Raw genomic sequence first — 23,239 nt, 5'->3', positions numbered from 1 at the left:
CTCAGACGGATCTCAGGTCCAGTTCTCCCCAAGAGTCACTTGGCTTTGGCTCCTTCTCACTACTCTGACTTTGAGTTCCATCTTTATTTTCAGCACTGGGGCACTGGGTGTGTGTGTGTAGTTGTGGTATAGTTTGTCCAAAATTTCTGTGTTTAAAGTGGGAAAAAAGATTTCTATGTCAACTCAGACATACTGACCAAAGTTCTGACTACCTTTATATATACTAACTGCAAATCTAGATTCCCTTTGTTTTAACTGTTTTACGTGTTGGAGACAAATTTTAGTTCTTCAGTGCGTAATAGAAGCTTGGCAGAAAACCCCCTACAGGCAGCCTCCCCCTGACTTGAGACTGGTTGCTTTATTACCTGGTGTTCTGTCTCTCCCCATCTACTGTTTCACTTGCCTGTCTCTTCTCGTAAGAGAGCAGCAACAGAGGTAGAGAAACTATGCCATGTGTAAAACCCCACATTAGGATTTCTGAACAAGAGATCAGCTTTATCCTAATTCTTCTTCCCAGTAATTTGTCTTTTAGGAAATAATATTTTCTTTTTGCGGGAGTAACATAATTTGTATCCAGTGGCAAAGTTTATCCTAGTAGGTGCCCAGCTCCTTGCAAATGCACATTTATTAGATCACTTTTTTCTTTTGTGCTTTAAAACTCTAGTTGAACATAATATTCACAGTTTTCATAGTTTTATCTCAAGACTCAAGGAAAGTTTTGATTCATAAGCTGTTAGGTGACAATGGTAATATTTCAGAAGCATCTCTCCACTTTTGCAATTGTCATGGTAAAATCAAGAGATGATGCCTTTCCATAAACTATCCCTAGGAGCTATTGTAAGAAACAAGATTACCATGCTAGATGAACCTCAAAATGCCTGATATGTAATATTGGTCCCAGAACCACCCTTTTACTATATGTGGCTCTTTGGATGGCTTGAATAACAAAAAAATTGCTCTGCATCACAGCATTTTAGGAGGTTTTGTTGCTGCATGATGCTTGGCATTCTATGGGATCCAAGGCGAGGATATTTTCAGCCTTGCTCCCAAAATGGAGATTTTAAGCAAGGCTCACAGAAAAAGGAGACATATCCCTTCCTTGATTTATCGTGTCACAGTTCCCTCCCAATTTTCACCAACTCTGAATCCAGCATTGAAACCACTCATATTGCACAACTGAGGGGTGGGGAACATAGTCAGAAAAGTCATAATAACTCCACCAGCCATGTGACCTTCATCCTTACCTCAGAGATGTTTCTGGGGAGCCTCAAGTGACATTGCACCGGTAAATACCAATAGACCCAGTCTTCAGTAGAACCTTGGCACTTGGGTGCTTCCCCTTGTCCTCAGGTGACCTGGCAGACACTCAGAATTATATTCATCTGACAGATAACCAGGGAAGAGAGGAAAGAATCTAAAACAAAAGAGGGTAGGCTATCTTAATCAGAATGCAGGCGGAAGAGGTGGAACAGTACTACTTCTCAGAAGATTCAAGAAACTCTGTGCTTAGGAGGGAATCCAGAGTACATTCAGATCAAAGCCATTCTCTCGATGTGGGGATTTATCGGTTCTTATGAGAGTAATTCATCATGATATTATGAAATCTCTTCTCCAGTGTTTATCAATCTAATAATATACTGATCTAAAGAGCCAAGAGTAGAAAAAAAGGTGGACACAGAGAATGATAAAAAAAAATTCCCAGGTTTTAAACTCTGCTTCTTCAGGATTGTTGGGACTTAAAGGGGGCCAGTGAATAGCCCCATGACAGACAGGCTTCTAAGATGGGCCCCGAGACTTTCTGCCATCCTGGGATACATACCTGTATAATTGCCAGGACTGTAAATACCTAATTAGGTTATATTATATGGCACAGACAACGTTGAGAAAGGGAGATTATTTGGGTGGACTTGACGTGGTCACATGAGCCCTTTAAAAGCAGAGAGGTTTCTCTGGCTGGTCACAGGATGGGTAGCCAGAGATTTAAAGTATAAAAGGGACTTGACCCACCATTGTTGGCTTGGAGATGGAGGAGATCACAAGGAATGTGGGTGGCCCCTAGGAGATAAGAGTGGCCCTAGCTGACAGCCAGAAAGGAAATAGGACCCTGTAACCTATAGTCCTATAATTGTAACAAACTGAATTTTGACAAAAAAGAAAAAAGAAAAAAAGAATGAGCTTGGAAGCAAATTTTTCTCTAAAGCTTCCAGATGAGAAATCAGTTTTGGCAACACCTTGATTTTAGCCTTGTGATGTCATGAGCTGAGAGCCCAGCCATGCCTTGCTGAACCTCTGACTTATAGGATTCTGAGCTAATAAGTGAGTATTGCTTTAAGTTGCTAAATTTGTGGTAGTTTGTTACACAGCAATTTAAAAAATCAATACAGATTTTGGTATCTGGACGTGAAATGCTACTGTAACAAATACATAAAAATGTGAAAGTGTTTTTGGAGTTGGGAAGTGGAGAGAAGTTGGAAGAATTTTGAGGAGCATGATAGAAAAAAGACTAGAATTCCTTGAACAGACTGTTAGTAGAAATATGGATGTCTAAGATGTGGCTGATAAGGGTTCAGAAGGAAGCGATGAACATATTATTGGAAACAGGAGAAAGGAGGATCACTGTTATGCAGTGGCATAAAGCCTAGGGAATTCTGTCCTGCAGTTAGATGGAAAACCTTCCTAAATAATGAACTTCATATGTAATGAGCTAAGAAGATTTCCAAGGTGTTGAAGATGCCACCTGGTTTTGTTTTTTGGGTTTTTTTTTTTTTTTTTTTGCTACTTATAGTACAAAAGAGAGAGATAAATTGAGGGAAGAACTGTTAAACTAAAAGGAACCAGGACTTGATGCTTTGGGAAACTCACCATCTATCCTAATGGCAAAAGACTCTAGAGTTAAGAGTTTATTTCCAACAGCATGGCATAGGGAAGAGACTGAAAGTGTGAATGTACAACCCTTTGTTATAGCCTCGAAAAGATCAAAAGGTCAGTGTATCCATTCATATAAGCAACCCTTCCAAGAGATAAGGGGTGTTTCTCATAGATATTCTCAAACTAGAGAGCCTCAGAGAAGTTTAAGGGCAATTTCTCTCAGCCACATCAGCAGGAGGCCAAGAGAGAGAAGGGTTCATCTCAAAAAGACCTGTGTTTATTGGCTTTTTTCTAACAAGGTGAATCCCATAAAATCCACAAAGGCCCATTTGGTTCTTGGGGAACCAAATGTTCTGGGGAGCAGAGGGAGGGAGAGGGAGAGAGAAAGACTGATTGGTCTAACTGGATCCCACTTAGACTAAAATGACTTAAGATATACTGTCAGTTTATGTAATATACCACTGGGGACCAACTGAATTGTGAACACAAACAAAAAACACTGTGGCAGCACTCAGTCATGCAGTGACATTCAGATGATCTCAAATTGGTTTACAACACTTTTTTACATTTTTATAAAATGGAGAATATGGAATATAAAAACTCTCATAGACTCTTTCGACCCTAAAAACACGTCTTTGAACCTCTCTGAACGCCAGTTTGACCTCTGCTCTAAAATCCACCCACCCGGATCTCTCACTGCAAACATCTCTGCAAAGAGACCACCTGCAACTAGAGCTGAAGTAGCCCCATCTGGCTGAGGACCAATCTGTTGAACTACTTCCCACCCTCTGTTTTGTGGTGCTCTCAATTACTAACTCCTAGAAATGTGATCTTGCAGTCAAAGTTTGAGCGTGTGTTTTTCTTTTAATTTTTGGTCCTTTTATTTGAAAATCTGATGAAATACCCAAAATATTGGCGCCATAAAACCTGGTAGGTAAATTAACTATCAGGATAGTACAATGGTCAAAAAGAAAAGATAGTTAACGTGTATTTTATGTAGAAATGACTCCAAAATAAACTGGGGGTTCAGACTTTATCTTCTGAATATTTAACCAGTCCTCTGAATGATATTGTATGAGTAAAGAAATGAATGCGGTATGGGAGAAAAGAAAATAAATCAAGGATCATATAATTTAAAGATATTCATAATGTTCCTTATTTTGTCATTAAAATTTAGAAATGAACATTAACATAGCTTATTAACTGATTATGACCTTCTAATATGAGTCTAAATGTAGGGTCAGCTCTCAGTATATGAGTCAATAGGTGACAGAAAAGTAGGATGGTAATCCAAGAGGCTCACTTTTCTGGTTTCCATGTCTTTTAAAAGTGAAGATTTCCATTAGAACTTCTTTTTTAAAAGTGGAAATTATGGAATCTTCCTACTCTTTGTCAGGACACAATTTTAAGAAAAAGTCAGATGGAGGGAAAAAAATACCCTAGATGATCAAGAGACAGATGTATTTGTTTTTCTGTAAAAGATTTCCCAGTAGGCAGTTTTAAAAGTCTTAAAAATTAACTCCAGGTGTCAATTTTTGGCTGCATTTTCTGGCTAGGTCTTGATTATTCACAGTGATATGATTTAATTAACAGACACCTATACAATGCTTGCTATGTGCAAGGCACTGTTCTATGTTCATTTAATCTTCTTAATAACCCTAAGGGGTGGGTACTAATATGATCTTCATTTTATAAATGAGGAAACAGAGACACATAGAGGGAATATAATTTCCCCAAAGTCACATAGCCATTAAGCAGTGCAATTAGGATTTGAACCCAGGAGGTCTAACTCCATCGTTCATGATTTTAAACACTGTGCTGTGCTGCCCATCACTGTGATTGCTGTTTGCTATTAATTTTGTGATTAATCAATTTTGAGAAAACTTGGTTTCAAACTATTTGCTTTAGGGTAATTTTCATGGCTTTGATCCTGTCCTAGTGTACTCAGAACTGTTAAATTGATAGGTAATTAATAATTGAAAATCTCTTTAGTAGTCTGCTTACTAGGAGTATTTCTTTCATGTTTTACAGGTACACGCAGTCTGTCTTATTAATATTCTCTCAGGATTTCTCTCCTTGGGTTAATGAACCACTATAGCCAAACACTTTACAAGAAGCCAGACCATTATGGTTTGATCACAGCTGAAGTGTCAAGTATAAGCAGGTTAAAAAAAAAACAAAACAGCTTCATTGCCTCCTTGGTGTTGCTCTTTTGTTAAGTTGACTGAAGAAAATAGTAACGATTTTGATTGTGATTTTTTTTTTTTTTTTTTTTTGCCTCTCAATATCTTATTTCACAAGAAGAAAATTTCCACAGGCTTCCAACATTGCATCTACCAACCTATCAGAATCTGTACCCACTCCCCACCTTCCCTCCTTTCACAATGCATTAAGTATCTGTACTCCTGTCTGTGGCCAGCCCCTTCACTTACGCACAGAATCCTATTCCCTCTCTCCTACTCAAGGTCATCCAAATCTCTCTCCCACCACCACTTCCCCCTTTTATTCTAGATCTTTCCTATTAACCTATAAATATACCATTCTCACTTGTATTTAGAAACACACTCTCCCTTGACCTCATGCCTCCCCCGTTAAGAAAATCTCACCATCCTGTAGCCTCTACACACTGTCCTCGCTTCATCCCACCCATTGTCTCTTGAGCCATTTTGTCCCTCGACTCCAGCAAAGCTGTACTTGTCAAGGTCATCAGTGATCTCCATATTGCTAATTCCAGGGGTCTGTTCTTAGTCCTCACTTTACTTGAACTGTTAAGATGGAAGTGATCACTGCCTCCTCTTTGGAAAACTTGATATTTAGCTTCTAGGAAGCCATCTTCTGTTCTTTTATCTCACTGGGTTCTCTTTCTCCATAAACTTGGATGGATCCTCCTCATCATTCTAAGTCTTGGAGTTCCCTGGGGCCTCGGTGCTCTAAGTATGTGTACTTTCTAGGAGATCTCAACCAATCCAATATACTTCATATGCCATTTATATGCTGACTCAAATTACCAATTAATATCTTTGGTCTAGATTTCTTTCTTGAACTGCAAACTCACACATCCCACTGCCTCAAATCTAATTTGACCCAAATGTAATCTCGTTTTTCTCTCCAAATCCACTCTTTCCCCGATATTCCTTTTCTCAACAAATGGAATCCTATTCTCCCAGTGCTCAGGCCAAAAGCCTTGATATTTTGACTCTGTTTTCCCCCCTCACACCCTATACTCACACCCTTACCTATTGTCATGAATAGAAGGCTCTGCCTTCCAAATCAGAACTATTATAAACCTCTTACTCTTCTAATTCATTTCTCTGCCTCCTCCCTTTCCCTTCCCTCCCTCCCCCTCCATCGATTTCCCACACAACAGGCAGAGTGATGCTTTTAAAAGGCATGTCAGATTATGTCATTCCCCGCATTAAGCTCAATATCTCTTGGATCTCATATCCTGCCACTTCCCCCATCACTCCTCCTGCTCCAGCCATCACAGCCTACTTCTTCCTCCTCGAACACCCTAGCACATGTCCCCTTAGCCTTTTGCACTGGCTGTCCTTCTGCCTGGAAGAGTCCTCCCCCAGATGTCTGTATAACTCACTCTCTCACTCCATTCAGGGTCCCGCTCAAATGTCATCAAAGAGAATGTCTGTCCTTGACTACCACACTTAAAATAGCATCCTCCTTCCTTGTGACTCTGTCCATTTACCCTACTTTATTTTTTTCTTGGCATTTATCGTTCCTCTGACATCTCTTTATTTATTTATTGACCGTCTTCTCTTTCTCTTCTAGAATGTAAGCCCTGCAAAAAGGGGGGATTTGTCCATTTTCTTCATTGTTTTATCTCCAGTGCCTGACACAAGGCACTCAATAAATATTGTTTGAGTGAGTGAATTTAATGAATGAGCAGAATACAACTGTACTTTGATGTTGAGATATAGAGGAAAATATGCCAAACTAGGAGGCCCTAACAAGGTGGATGACCTTGGGCAAGCTGTGTAGGCTCTGCAGGATTTTCCCTCCCCAATTGTAAAATGAGGTGTTTGAATTAAATGATTGCTAAAATCACCTCAGCTCTAAGAAGTCATGATTGACTGAGTCTGAGGTTTGATTACTTTTCACTTTTCACTCTCCCTGACACTTCAGGCTTTGAAATACAACATCCTCAGTATATATACTCCCTTTTTAATGAATAGTGAAAAGAGAGAAATTAAACAAGATTACAGACAAATTCATTTTAGCAATATCAACATATGACACGATCATTATGTAATACTTCAATGCCCAGACTGAAAATAGACCTTACTCCTAAAGAAGACATAACAGTTATTTTTAAATCCACCTGGCATTTCAATTAAGAGGGAGATAACTAATGTGTTTACCCCAGAATACTTTCTTGGCTCATCATGCTCTAAGGACATAAGACTACATCACGGCAGAAAATAGCTATTGCCAATTCGAGTAGGCAGCTCTGCTATGGAAAAAAATGCTCACATAAGTGACCAAAGTGAAATCACCTAAAAGATTCATGTTATTTACTTACACATATAGACATCACCTACTTCCAAACAATTTATAATAAAGGCAGTAACGTTATTGTGGTAGATATCTACCCATTGGGGCATATCTACTCTCCATCCTGCTTTGTGTCCCAGGGAGTTGTCCTATAGAAGGCTCCCTTGCCCTCTGGCTTCTGTTTGGGTTCAGTCAAAGTGGAACACTACAGATGAGGATGAGGGAGGAGAGTGAGGTTGGGAGAGCTGCTCCGCCAGCTCCTGGCCCTGCAGAGTTGTGTTGACTAGCTGTGTCCTCCACCAAAGGTCTCAGCCCCTGTCAGGTGGCCCTCCCCACGCAGCCTTCTCTGGCTCTGGGTAAAGCAGCATGGCTACTACATGATCCCTTTTGATTGCCCTGCATTCTAACCTTCTTTGTCATTGTCCCCTTATTACATTCTTCTGGATTTAACCTAATTTTGAGTGTGCCATCTGTTTCCTATTAGGAATCATTAAAATAGAAAATTAGTAAGAGAATAAGAGACAAAAAAATAAGAGGATGGGAATATAGTTATGTCAGCAAACCAAGACTAAAAAGGGGTGCTGTAATTGAACATGGTTAAAGTTAAAAGGAAGCATTTAGCTCTTATTTGCTAATAATAGACAACATCTAGCACATCAGGAGCTGGCAGGGGGAGGGAGGCAAACCACCCAGAAGAAAGCATTTTCAATAGAAGTTTTACTGAGTCTAAATCAACCCTTATATGATATTGTGTTAACCTTTATAAGGCCTATGGCATAAAATTAAATCATAGTTTTGTGAAACTTTTCTATAGAAAGTGAAAGTAATGCTGCATGCAAGGTGATAAAAAGTGAAAATGTTATATACAAGGATATACAGTATTTTTGTCACTTAATTTGATATGGGAATAGAGTTTTAAAACTTCCAGAATGAATAACAGTCATGTCCCTTAGATATTCCTTCTAAATTTTGATTTTTTTGGCCAGACTTTTAAAACATCCTTTTGTAATTATAAAGTCTTTTATGTCCATTGTAAATAGTTTGGAAAATACAGTCAAGCACACAAAATACAATAAATATCACCCAAAATCCTAAACCACTAGCAAAAGATTAATAACAATGTTCATATATTCTTTCTTCTATATACACAAAGATTTTAATTTAACTAGATAATACTGCATATATTATTTTTAACCTGATTTTTTTCATCTATCAATATATCTTGCATATTTTCCTCTGTATTCCTACCACTTAATTTTTGGTGTTTGCATAGTGTTTCATTATGTGAATAATTGCATTTAACCAATTTCTTATTTGGTGGTGTTATATTATTTCCAATTTTTTTACCCTTTTAAGGCTGTAATGAACATACCTGTATATAAATCTTTGCATAGGTGCCTGCATATTAATTCTTTTTTTTTTTTTTTAAATCTCTCCAATTGTGTATTTTTTTTATGGAAGCATTAGTTGTTAAGGTGGTTCTTTTTTATTTTTTTAAATTTATTTTATTTATTTATTTATTTTTGGCTGTGTTGGGTCTTCGTTTCTGTGTGAGGGCTTTCTCTAGTTGTGGCAAGCGGGGGCCACTCTTCATCGCGGTGCGCGGGCCTCTCACTATCGTGGCCTCTCTTGTTGCGGAGCACAGGCTCCAGACGCGCAGGCTCAGTAGTTGTGGCTCACGGGCCTAGTTGCTCCGCGGCATGTGGGATCTTCCCGGACCAGGACTCGAACCCGTGTCCCCTGCATTGGCAGACAGATTCTCAACCACTGCGCCACCAGGGAAGCCCTGCATATTAATTCTTAAACTTTATTTCTTAATTCCGAAGGCTTTTGCTAGTTATTTCCCTATTTATTCTTCAGAAAAAGTATAACAATTTACCCTCTTACTGTAGGTAGATGTGCTTGTTTATCAGATTAGAGATTGGTGGCAAAAAAGTTCAAGTTTAGGACAATGAAAGTAAGTAGCTGAAATACAAATGGTCTGAATTGTGGACTGAAAGGAGATCCATTAAATTCAAATAACCAGACAGGATGGTGGAAAAACTGACTTTCTATTTTTAAAAACCAAAGAACTAGCTTTGATTTCTTACCCATGTAGAGAGTTTTCCCATCTTTGCATAAAGAATGCCCTGCAAAATAATTATTTTGGAGCCAAATTTTTTGCTCAGAAGCTTCAGCGTATCCTGGATTGAAGCCCACAGAGATCTCTATACCACGAAGTATAGAAGACATAATGTTGGCTGAAAGGTTCTGAGGATGGAAGTGACCAAGTGTCCACCTTTAGCCCAAAAAACCTTGAATCTGGCTTCCATGGACAATTTGACTTAGAGAAGTACCACACCCTTGTGCTCTTTTGGGATTAAATGTACCTCTGCACCCCACATGACTAAATGAATTGGTTCACTGATGTCTGTGGTCTGTCATTATTTTCTATCTGGATACTTTATTAATAGTTTTGGATTTATATGAATTGATATAAGAAAAGTACGGTGTGCAGTGTTGCCTTTCCATATTCTTTTCCACTGGAGTAGTTTATCTTGTACCTCTCATCTGCAAGGTGCAATATACTGGATACAAATAAATATTACAGTATAAGGCATGTTCCTTACCTTTCAGAAGTTCACACAAGTGTGTGAAAATTTACTTGGCAAAATACAGATGATTGTCAAATAGATCGCATAGAAATAAGAGTCAGACTTCGGTTGGTGGTGACTTTATGTGATACAAGCTCATCTACATGAAACACGTGGGGAAAATTTAAAGTAAAAGAATGACTCTTTTTAATGAAGAGGCCCTGCTGTGTTTTCATGAGGAGCAACAACACTTTTTCTGTGGGTGCATATTCCGGGCCAAAAGTAGAAAAGGTGTGAGATGCGAGGAATTAGCTAAGTAAATGAGAATCTAGAGAATGGGATAAAAATCGCTCCGCCTCAGTGGTTTATGAGGAAGGCAACTGGATATTCTGTACTTCATATTTCATGTATTTTGCATATCTGGTTAAGAATTATGACATCCTCCTGAATAAGTCATTAGAGCCTTTGGAATAATGACCTAGGAGCAAGGTACAGAAGACTGCTTGAAATCAGAGACCAAACTGTCTTCCTACTCTAATGCTTTAGTCCTAACTTTCTGGTTTCTATGTGTAAACAAGAAATTCTTCTTCCATGCAATTATAATTTTTGGACTGAAGGAATGAAAATAATTGAATGGTTACATAATATTAGTACAAGTTTTTTAAAATTAAACTCTGATATACTCTTAATACCATAAATGTCATGTTTACTAGTGGAGTTTTTAACTGGAGACAAATTGTTTGGAAGATTACAAAAGTAAGGTGGGATATAAAAATGATCTTAAACCCTCTGAAAAGATAGCACAGCATTACTTTGGCTCATAAATCTATACAGAGAATAGTTTCTTCAGTTTGTTTATACTTTTATTGGCTTAACTCTACCAAAATGAACAAAATGTGGGACTACGAAAGAGGACTATCCAGTACAAATCAGAGATAACAAGAGGAGATGGGGGATAATGAGGGCCCATTTTGGTTTTCAGAAAAGTAAGCTTTTTCTAGAAACCTTATCTGCAAGTCTAGAAGAGACAAGCTTTAAATTCACCTCTTACCCTGTGCCCTAACTTTCTGGTTCCTCTATCGTTGAAAAGTTATAAGGATCACTCAAAAAATCTAAACAGTAGTGTGTTTAAAATCTGTGTCTCAACAAATGTTCCAAAAGCCTAGTTAAATACTCTTAACCTTAACTTTAGTTTGAACCTTGCAAAGCCAATGTTTCATGACACACACTTCCTGCTCTTATTAATTGATGGAAAGTGAATGGAACTGTCCTTAGGGAAATGTTTAGTTCAGACTTTACCATCCTGCAAATAAAACTGCTGGCCTGGTTCCCATCCATAACTTTGTTATTCTCAGACCAGAGACCAGAAAGTGCTCCCACTCACCTAATGATGATCACTTAAGCCCTACTATGTGTTATTTACAATACAACATACTAGGGATACAAAGATGAATAATGCAGATCAATATGGAAAGTGTTATGCTAAGGATACATAAATAGTGCCTTAGAAGGTACACCTAATTATGTCTGGAGGAGAGGGGAAAGGAGGAAGACTGAGAAAGCAATGCTACAATTGAGTCTTAAATGATGGACAGGAGGGATTTAGCAGGTAACAAGGCAGGGAAGAGCATGCCAGGCATGTAGTAAATGCCCAAATATATCAGTAACAATCCAGTGTTAGACCCTCCTGAAAAAGAATCAAGGAATACAAGACAGAACAAAGAAGGGAGGGTAATAAATCTTAATTAAGGATCACTGGTGTGCCAAGGATTGAGCGAACATTTTCTTTTTTTTTTTTCAAAGTATTTTTGCTATTATTATTATTATTTTTATTTTTAATGAAAAGATGGAATTGGAGCTAGGAGCTCTCTCTCTCTCTTTTTTTTTTTTTACTATTTATTTATTTATTTGGCTGTGTCGGGTCTTAGTTGCGGCACGTAGGATCTTTTGTTGTGGCATGCAGGATCTTTCGATGTGGGGCGCGGGCTCTTCACTGTGGCATGTGGGCTCTCTAGTTCTGGCGCAAGGGCTTAGTTGCCCTGCAGCATGTGGGATCTTAGTTCCCCGACCAAGGATCGAACCCGCATCCCCTGCATTGGAAGGCGGATTTTATGTATTTATTTATTTATTATTTTTTAATATTAGGTTTTTTTTAACATCTTTATTGGAGTATAATTGTTTTACAATGGTGTGTTAGTTTCTACTGTATAACAAAGTGAATCAGCTATACATATACATATATACATATATCCCCATATCCCCTCCCTCTTGCTTCTCCCTCCCACCCCCCCAATCCCACCTGTCTAGGTGGTCACAAAGCACCAAGCTGATCTCCCTGTGCTATGTGGCTGCTTCCCACTAGCTATCTATTTTACATTTGGTAGCGTATATATGTCCATACCACTCTCTCTCTGGAAGGTGGATTCATAACCACTGGACCACCAGGGAAGTCCTACTAACATTTTCCCTAGAGGGTTCAGAGGAAGATTCAAGGAGGTGGCATTTGTTCTGGTCTTAATGGTAGAGTAAAATTAACAGGTGGAGGAGGAAAATGAAGTTATGCTGGTTGAGAAAACTGCAAAAGGCAGATAAACATGAAAGTGCATGATCACCTTTTCTATTTACATTCACACTCTATAGATCTTTTCCAGTCTTGTAGCATCAAATAGCATTTGTAGCATTTTAAGTAGATATCTCCTTAATTTAGTCCAGTCCTGAATTCTCCATTGAGCCGCCCATCTGTACCTCCAGATGTTTATTTGGAATCTCTACTTAAGTGTCTTACAGTCACATCACTTGTTTAATGTTTAATACTGAGCCTCCTGACTTTCTTTTCCAAACCTGTTATTCTTCCAATTTCCCATCTCAGTTATTGGTACCATCATCCAACCAGTTGCTCTAGCAAAAACCTAGGAATTATCCTTGATTCCTTTTAGCTTCAACCGCCGTGTCTAATCCTTAAATGAGCACTCTGACTCCACTCAAAAGCACATCTCAGATCTGAATAATTAATTTCCTGGATCCCAGTGATCATTTTTGCCATATTCTCTTTGGTCTCTGTTTCTCCTTTGCTCCTCTACTATCCATTCTTCACTCAATATAGCCCAAGCTATATTTTAAAAATCTAAGTCACATTATATCACTCTTTGCTTTAAACTCTTCAATATCTGTTTTTGTTTTGTTTCTAGAACTAAATCTTTGCCTAATCACCTAGCCCCCATCCAGCTTGCCAAACTTACCTCCAGTCTTAACTCACACTACCTGCTCCACCTGTGCTGTTTTCTTCCCAGTTCTGAACATATGCAAGGTCATTCCCACTCAATACTGTTGCACCTAAAGCTCGCATTTCCTGCAGTGATCTCCCTCATCTCTTTCCATGGTTGTCTCACTCTCATCTTTCAAATTTTAATCCAAATGTCATTTAAAAATACGCCTTCTAATGGTTCTACACAGATTTTTCTAAATCATCACCATACTTATTTCCTTCTTAGAATTGAACATGTAATATTCTTTTCATTCATTTACTTGTTTATTTTCTCTCTTTCTGAAACTCCCAGCTCCATGAGGCAAAGGCCTAATTTTTCTTTAAGCACCATATCCCAAGTACATAGCACAGTATCTGGCTTAAAGCAGATGCTCAATAAGTATTTTTTGAACGAATGAATGCCAAAGTCAGTAGTTTCTTAAGACTGTAAATAAGGGTTTGTAGAATCAAATACAGAGACATTACATAAAATAAGGATTGAGTTTGCTTTGATCGTTGGGAAGTCACTGGAAAGAGTAGTGAATTGGGGTGGAGGCAGAGGTAGGAATGTCATGGGTGAGGACTAAAATAAGAGATGTGAAATTGGAGAAGAATAGATATCATTGACTGAAAGGGAACAATGCAGGGTGTGGTGCTACAGTCTTGGGGGTCTAAAGAAAGTCCTTTAAAATTTTTGTTAATGGGTGAGATTTGTGTAGATTTTCATGTGAGGAGAAGGGAGCAGCAAAGACCAAGAGGTTGAAGCTACAGGGGAAAGAAGGGTAGGTGATGGAGTAAGGTTATGGAGATGGAATTGGGGTATAGGTTCTGGAGCCCAGGTGAGGGTTGCCTTGGAAAGAAGAAAGGACAGCACTTCCTCTGAGGAGCAGGACATGAAGGAAGGAATCTTTTAGGGTCTGCGTTTCCTCTGATAAAACCGAAGAAATAGAGGCAGGTATGGAGTTTAATATAGTGAATGGGTTTTGAAATACCACCGTGAGCAATCGAGAGGCACTGGCCAGGAATTCATAGAAGGAATGCTGATTGTCAATAAAGATTCAGCTGAAACCATCAATTTGGTACAGTTGCTGTTGGAAATCCCAGGATAATCAATCACAGTTTCTACAGCCTAGTGGGAGAGAGGAGCAAGGATACTAATTAGCAAAGCCTGTAGTGAGGGCTGTACTAGAGGAATAAAATTATACGACTGGAACACAAAAGATGATGGGGAAGGGCTTGTAGGTTCTGGTCATAAGTTCGATGGCTATAATTGAAGCTTTTGGAATTGGAGCTGTTCTCCATAATGGCAGAATCCCGGAGGAGGAGGTAGCTCACTGGAATAGAGGAAGTCATGGGACTCTGAGTTGGCAGGTCAGAGGGGCTTCAGACTGGAGTTGCATAGGAAGGTAGAAGGAGTTGTTCTGGACAGCAAGTCCTGTGTGGCTGTGACTCACGTATCTGAATTCTCAATGAATATTTGAGAATGATCTGGAAGTCCACACATGCCAGTGATAAGGACACGTAGAGGGTGATATAGCCAGATGTTGTAAACATCAAAGGAAGAAGGCATTGTACATGAGAGGGACAGCATCAGGGTCTCAAAGTAGCCATTAACAAGGAAGAAAATGCCCGAATCATTCCTCAGCCTCCTGGCACATGGGACATCAGAAGAAAAGCATCCTTCACTCAGGAGAATTTCAGTCAAAACCATAAAGAGAGGGAAAGAGAGGGAGAGAGAGAGATTGATTCTCTTGCTACAGCAATGGCTGAGGATACCAGAGTCAAGGATGGAAATAATTGGTCCTGAGATGCCAAGAAGCCTCAGGTGTAATATACTTCTAGGGCCCGCACAGGACACTGCACCAGATGGTGTCAGTGATCTGAGGACACCGGCAACCTGGGGTTGGTATGCTTGTTGTCAAGGGACTGTCAGCAGAAGGACCACTGACTTCCCTCCAAGGTCAGTGCCGGGAGTAAGCAACATTGTTGGTCTGTCAGAACCCAGAGAAAAATGCCCTTTAATCCAATATCTGTTCTTGTGAAGTATCTTCTTTTTCCCTCTGATTATGCAAGAAATATATATTCATTGCCCAAAATAAGGTAACACAGAAACATACAAAGAGTAAAATAAAGATCACTTACAAACCCAGAGGGAGATAATATAATGGTTGTTAACATTTCCATATCTGGCACTAATAGAATGCCTTGGCATTTATCAGTTAGGACTCTGAAATATCAGTCAGTGTTTCCTTTTTCTCCCTTTCCTACCCTTTCTTTCACTTTCCATCTTGGTGTGCTACCTTTCTAGCTTCATCTCTGTTCTCCCTAGATTCCGATCTCCATCATCTATGGAGTAGAATCACTTTACCTTGGAGCCATCAGTAACTCATTAAGCATTGAATGGATGCCACTGGTGTGACTGCTTGTGTTGCAAGCCCTGCCGCAGAGTTGCTATGGCTGTGGCCATGGTACTGGGATGCCTCTTTTGGTTCTCCCAGGTGTCAGAGCCCATGTTGCTGGGCAAGTCTGGAAACCACTTGGCTTTTCATATTCATTTCTCAAAAGAGAAAATGCCAGCTTGGGGATGAGGCTAACCCATACTCTACCAAAGCCCCTCTGCTGGTAGTCACTCACTGCCATTCACCATTAAGGTACTGTTTTTTACCAGCAAGAATCCAGTCTCTTGACCCAGACACAACGTGGCAGGCCAGAGCGGTTGAATGGTCCTCTGTCAATTAAACATAAACTTCAACTGCCCCATCACTAGGGGAATAATTGTTTTAGCCCTCTAAAAATAGCTTATGTGTGCTTCAGGTTTTCTCATTCTGCCTCCGTTCCCAGAAAAAGGAAGTAAAACATGCCTAGTGAGAACAATGCTTTCACCTTTTTGAGCCTGATAAATCTGTCCTTCATGTTACCACATGAGTCAGAACTACTATTTATCACAACCCTGCTAATTTTTTCTTTTCCTCCTTCCTCCCACCTATCTCCTGCCACTTCCCCAGAAGCATAAAGCTTTCAACATCCTGCTGTCCATTAGCCTAAATAAACTCATGCTTTTAAAGTAAAAATAGGTATAATGCTATATTTGTTAAAGACTACATTACCATAAGAGGATAAAAATATTCTTGAGTAACAGGTAGATCATATACTTTAGAGACAATAACATGCTTTTATTGTGGTTCCCTGAAAGCCGATTATTTTAGCCATAGATTAAAACCTTAGGTCTCAGCACAAGTTACATTTCCACTTCAGAAACTGTTAAAACATGCAGTTTCTCCGGACATGTATTTTTGTGTTTTAACTTATTTTTTCTGTTGCCAATACACTGTAGGCAGATCTAAGAGATAAAAAAGATGAAGGGTCATTTAAATTCAATATTTGCTATAGGAAACAATGGATAATGTTGTTATAACTTTGTTCCTTGTTTTTAACATACCTGTTGTTAATTTAAATTTTATGTGATATTTATGCAATAGATAAGAAAATACTGGGCTAAAAAAGAGCAGAAATGGCAAGAAATGGAAATGAGAGATCTTCATCGTCTGGAAGAACTGAAGAAATTAATGGCTGAACAGTCAGTAAAAGACAGAGAAAGGTAAAAGAAAAAATTTAAATTGCGTGGTAATGGAATTCTTCTGTAATGTGTTAGGTGAATAGAGTTTTCCGTAATGTGTTAGGATAAATAATATCAGAGGGAGCATTTTTCTATACTTAATGTGTCCTTACAATATTTATGTTCATAAATGAATAAAATGATACTTATAATGTATTTTAAACTCTCATATTCATACATGAATCTCTAGTTTTCCATTTTGTTCCTTAGAGAGCTTCCTAGTTAAAATCCTCACAGAGGATTTCATAGTATTTGATTGCCCACTGTGTGTGTGAAATAATACTGGCTGCTGCTGTGACTTAATATTTTGACCCAGAAGGAGGAAACCATTATTCAGATAAAAAGTCATTTACTACAACTGAGGCTGAGGAAGACAGTACGCAATTATTCTGTGCTCTGTGGTATTCATTCTGGTATACTTAAGATGTACCCAACGGTATAGGAAAAACCTGAATTCTCTAGAATAACGCAATTTTAGAGCTGGAAAGGACATTTGAGATCAACTAATCCAGTTTCCTCATTTTATGAATGAGTGCACTGAAAAATTAAAATTATTTTTCTCAAGGTTACTACATCAATCAGGGTCAGTGAGGAGACAGAGACAACATGGTAATTAGGATAGGGAAAGTTTAAGATAAAGAATTATTAATTCTAACAAAAAAAATCTCTGTTATATAAAGGGATAAAGAACTTTAAAGAATGCCCCAGGGCTGAAGAAGGGTTCTCATGGAAGGAACAAATTTGGAGGTGGGGCCCCCCTCTCCGTGGTTGGGATTCAGACCTCATTGTAGAAAGTGTGGTTGTGGCCCACTGCATGGTGGAGAGGTTCTTGGATGGGCTCATCCAGAACCTGTTCCTAGTCACGGGGCAAGCAGGCAACACCCTACCTGCGTGCAGGAGACCGAACCTGGCAGTCAAGCGTTGCGATGCTTATGCCTGCAAGACTCAGTGGGAACCTGACCATGGGAGTACCTCTGAAATTTGATGGGAAACTGGCCACGGGGTGCAACTGAACTCCACAAACACCACTGGGTGTCCCCCACACATACTGGTTGGTAGCCACGAAGCAGGAACAAGAAGGAGTAAACACTGGAACTAGGAAGGGAAGCCCCTTCCTTCTTCAGCATCCCTCCTGTACCCTTTTCTGACATGGCTAAGCATTGTACCAGCTGCAGAGAAGAAATAGTTACAGGGTCCATCTCTATTTTCATAGAGCAGACAATGAAGGGAGATTTGGAGCTGAGAGACAATAAAGTGGTAACTGGCATAGTTATCTAGTTCAGCTAGCTCCTGAGTAGATTTTCACAAAAGATAAATTAAAAATAGATCTTACATTTCATAACATAAATCACAACAAGTTTTCTTTACAGTTCGTCAGTGTAAAAAAAATTGCACGGAACTCTTTATACTTTCTGCTCAATTTTGCTGTGAACCTAAAACTGCTCTAAAAAATGAAGTCTACTAAACTAATGAAAATTGCATTTTAGACTTATCGTAACTTAGGATGACATAACTATTTTACACAACAAGATTCACTTATATCTAGGAAGCTTCCTTTGTGACCCATGGGAATTATGTCAAACTCCAGTGACCAAGCTTGCAGAGTGAATCTGTGGTTCCACAAAGATGCCATGCAGTTCCCAACAACTTTCTGGATAAAATTCACATGATTTTCCAGGTATCTCAGGATTTATAATTGAGTTTAATCTATTATGAAGAAAGCCAAGAATATAGCAAAGCTAGGGCTCAAGGCTAAGAGATGAAACAACCAGTGAGAAATCAGTTAAACAAGCACAAACCAAGATATAGGAGGATACCAGAAGGCAGGCCAGGCCATGGGTCAGACAGAAACAAGCAGCTAAATACTAAAGGCAAGGCAAATGTGGGGGTCAAAAGGCTGGTTGGATAGTCTGAAACTACGCTGGGGAAACAAAAGAGAGACACAGGAATTAAAGGGGTAGGTAAAAAGGAACAGATGTGAAGTCCCAGCATCTAGGAGACATGCTTCTAGTAAAATCTGCCCTCATAGCCAGGAAGTTTCTTTGATTACAGAGCCATTTCAGTTGTGTGTTTCTTGTCCCAGTAGTTATCAAGCTGACTCAGCCTCTACGAGGCTCTGTTTTGTCCTTTGTAAAATTGAAGTGGATAGCTTTTGAGGGCTAAGTGAGCTATCAACTTTTAAGGGTTTATGATCTGTGTATTCAACTCATATGAAATGTTGTAGATTCAGATAATTATGAATTCAACGCTTGCATGCCAGTGGGAAATCAGTGAGGAAGGCCATTAAAATATCCAGATAATATATCAGAAAATAATTCTCAGAAAATTTTGGATGATATTGTAGATAAAAGGACAGTCCTCATTTTGTGATTTAGAGAGATGGTAATTTAACATGCAAAAATGCTGATAGCTTTTGCTTCTGACAAGAACCAGAAGTTGTGTTTATTTGTAACCATTGCTAAGAAATGTGGTTGATTGGTTAAAACGGTTTTTTCTACTACTGAAATACAATTCACAAATCTCATGTTTGATATTTTAGCTGTAGGCACATTTTTCTCATGTCAGAATAAGAAGGCTTGAAGCAATTTCCAGATCTGTTAAAAACACACATACACATAGCCTTGAGGGTTTGAAAAGTTCTGTTATCTCCTTTTTCTATTTTCTAATTCTAAGATTAAGTGTCTTGAAAACAATACTCGTAACTTAGCACATACATCAGGTTGAATCATAAGGAAATTCCATTTTTGTGGGTCAACAAATGGTTAAGTATTGGCAGTCTTATGAAGTGCAACATAATAAAGAGATATAGCAATTCCTTTTATTTATTAATTAGATTTCCCACCTCAATCCATTACAAGCTGTCTTTTGCCCTCATCACTTTTTTTTAGAAGGTTAATTAATTAATTAATTAATTTTTGGCTGTGTTGGGTCTTCATTGCAGGCTTTCTTTAGTTGTGGCGAGCGGGGGCTACTCTTCATTGCGGTGCGCGGGCTTCTCATTGCGGTGGCTTCTCTTGTTGTGGAGCACGGGCTCTAGGCGCACAGGCTTCAGTAGCTGTGGCACATGGGCTCAGTAGTTGTGGCTCATGAGCCCTAGACCGCAGGCTCAGTAGTTGTGGTGCACGGGCTTAGTTGCTCCGCGGCATGTGGGATCTTCCTGGACCAGGGCTCGAACCCATGTCCCCTGCATTGGGAGGCAGATTCTTAACCACTGCGCCACCAGGGAAGTCCCAACCCTCATCACTTTTTAAAAATTGTTTTTGCCAAAATTTCCACGAGCCTCCTAATGCCCTATTTTCCTTTCTCAATATGCCAAAGAGGTTGAGACGGAAGACTCTAGAATCAGGTTGTGAACATTAGAATCCTGGCTCTATCCTTTATAGCTGTGTGACCTTTGGGTAAGTTATTTCACTTTTCTGTGCTTCAGTTTCTTCATCTGTAAAATGAAGACATAAATAGTATCTACGTCATAGGATTGTTACAAGGAGTAAGTGAGACGTTAAATAGAAAACACTGACAGCAGGAACATAGTGAATATTCATTAAATATAATGATTAGTATCAACTGACTTTTTAAAACATGAGACACCATCTAACATAATTTGTTTTCAAAATATTTAAGTATTTAAAATATTTTAAATAAAACATGTAAGAATGAGGACACTCATAAAAAATAAAATGTTGGGAATTCCCTGGTGGCCAAGGGGCTAGGACTCAGCGCTTTCACTGTTGTGGCCCAGGTTCAATCCCTGGTCAGGGAACTAAGATCTCTCAAGCCATGTGGCATAGCCAACTAAATAAAAATAAAATGTTAAGGTTAAGGAAACAGTGCCCCTTGATCACTAGCCTCATGCAATCTCTCCTCTAGAAGTTCTCTCTGTTATCAGTTGTTTAATACATATACATACAAACTATCTATATACACCTACATAAAAAATGTGTTTAAGAACAACAACAAAGACCCAATACATTTTACAATATAATACTATTGTATTCGCTCCAGTTGCCATAACAAAATACCGTAGACTGGTGGCTTAAACAACAGAGATTTATTTTCTCACAGTTCTGTAGGCTAGAAGCCCCAAGATCAAGGTACCAGTATGGTCTGTTTCTGGTAAGAACTCTCTTCCTAGCTTGTAGACAGCTGCCTTCTTACTTTATACCTAGAAGGTGGGAAGAGAGACAGCAAGCTCTCTGGTGTCTCTTCTTATAGAGCACTAATCCCATCATGAGGGCCCCACCCTCATTACCTCATCTAAACCTAATTATTTCCCAAAGGACTCATCTCCAAATACCATTACATCAGGGTTTAGGACTTCAACATATGAATTTTGGAGGAACACCATCAGTTTATAGCAACCATTTGTGTAAAAACAAACAAACAAAAAACCGACTTATGTATGTACAAATTACCTGTTTATTATTAACTACTATTTATTGTTTGCTGCTAGCATATAAGGCTTTTGTGCCAATTAGAAAAGGTGCCCCTTTCCAGGGGCAAAGTACATAGATCCCCTACAGGAAGTAGACAAATTAGGAAAAGACAAGACGCCCCTTCTGAACCATGGCACACAGCTTGACAAGCAGAGGCAAAGCTGGACATCATACCCCCTTTTTACTCCTGGTTGAGTATCACATCTGCAAAGCACAAACTTCAGAATGGGTATCCCTGCAAATAGACCTACCTAATTCTTTAAAAATATTATATATTATCCATGTTTCTTCTAAAGTTAAGCCATCTGGGATTTCTTTTCATGAAAGATTGGAGCAAAATGTCTGACTTTCATATTTTGGTCTAAACTGATAGACAGGTACCACGACACCAATTATTTAATGATTCATCCTTCTGCACTGATTTGAAATGCCACCCTTTATTATATATTATACTTCTAACTGTGCTTTTATATTAATATGGGCTCTTGATTAGATTAAATAAAAACTGATCTATATTTATATTTCTACATCAGTACCATGCCGTTTTAATTATTCTGTTTTGCTATCTGATAGTACAAGGGTTCACTCATTGTTCTTTTCAAAAATACATTAGTTATTATATCAAATTTCAATGCAAAAAATCAACAGATTTTGAAATTTTGTTAAGGAGAGCTGACATATATGCCAAATTTAATCTCTAATCTAGGATCATCCTTCCAGAGTAGCTCTCCAGTTCAAGTCTTCTCTTAGGTTCTTTAGAAGATTTCATAGTTCCCCCCCCACCCCTCTGGTGAAGGCCTGGAAATTATTTTGGAATAAGTAGAAATGAGTGACCAAGAAGCCGATTATAAATTTTCTTTAGTCGCTATGTGAGAAAAGTGTCTGAACTAAGAAGTGGCAGTGGGAATGCAGAGGTGACAGATGCTTATAAAGTATTTAGATTAGGTAAAATATGGTGATTCATTTCACTAGGGATGGTGTTTGAGGGAAGACAGAGGAAGAAACATGATTCTGAATATTATTGAGCTTTTTCTGTCCTCTTGGGTTGAAAGCTTTTAGTTATTTTGTTTTCGATCTCTTTTATTTTCTAATAAATTCAATTGGCTATAGGTTTTTATTATCTGTATATCTTTGGCCACTTTCTACAAGGCTTGAAATATGTTTTTATTATTTAATTTCTAAATAGTTTATGTTTCATTTTTGATGTCCTAACAATAAATTGGTAGATATTGGGGTGCTTGCCAAAGACAAGATTGATGGTAGATTTCAGTTTCTTCTACTTTTCTATTTTCTGTCTTTTCATAAAAATATGCAAAAATTCGGCGTGATTTATGGGAAGCTACCAACACTGCTACTTTTAACGTATTAAAAAACTCTTTATTGAAGAATAACTCATATATCACAAATTCCCCTCTTTTAAATGTACAATTAAGTGATTTACACTTATATAAAGTACATTTATATAATTGTACGACCATCACAATAGTCCAGTTTTAAATCATTTACCTCACCCCCAAAAGATTTTCATACCTATTTGCATTAAGTCCCAATCCCACTCCCAGCCCCAAATGACCACTGATCTATTTCTTACTCAGTAGATTTGCCTTTTCTAGACATTTTATATAAATGCAATGCATCTGAGTTCTTTTCCTTAGCATAATGTTTTTGAGGTTCATCCATATGCTAGCATGTATCATTCGTTTTTTTCCTTTTTACTGATGAATAATATTCCACTTCAGCATTACTTTTTTTTTTTTTTTTTTTTTTTTTTTTTTTAGCACTTTTCTTTTTTTTATAGCTACTTTATTTATTTATTTTTATTTTTGGCTGTGTTGGGTCTTCGGTTCATGCGAGGGCTTTCTCCAGTTGAGGCAAGTGGGGGCCACTCTTCATCGCGGTGCGTGGACCGCTCTTCATCGCGGTGCGCGGACCGCTCTTCATCGCGGTGCGCGGGCCTTTCACTATCGCGGCCCCTCCCGTCGCGGGGCACAGGCTCCAG

The 23,239-nt window shown here is 38.6% G+C and overlaps 1 protein-coding gene across 1 annotated transcript in view; it reads left to right on the top strand.

The window, feature by feature from the left end:
- The window catches only part of CCDC148 (coiled-coil domain containing 148), a 258,625-nt gene that overhangs the window by 191,791 nt on the left and 43,595 nt on the right, over positions 1 to 23,239 (top strand). The window contains exon 12 of the mRNA XM_036858270.1: positions 16,671 to 16,789. Coding sequence (XP_036714165.1) covers positions 16,671 to 16,789 — 119 coding nt within the window. The remainder of the gene's footprint in view (positions 1 to 16,670; positions 16,790 to 23,239) is intronic.

The sequence above is a fragment of the Balaenoptera musculus genome, chromosome 7, assembly GCF_009873245.2.
Source record: "Balaenoptera musculus isolate JJ_BM4_2016_0621 chromosome 7, mBalMus1.pri.v3, whole genome shotgun sequence".
NCBI lineage: Eukaryota > Metazoa > Chordata > Mammalia > Artiodactyla > Balaenopteridae > Balaenoptera > Balaenoptera musculus.
Note: the sequence above shows the minus strand (reverse complement) of the source record. Positions and strands in the feature narration are given on the sequence as shown.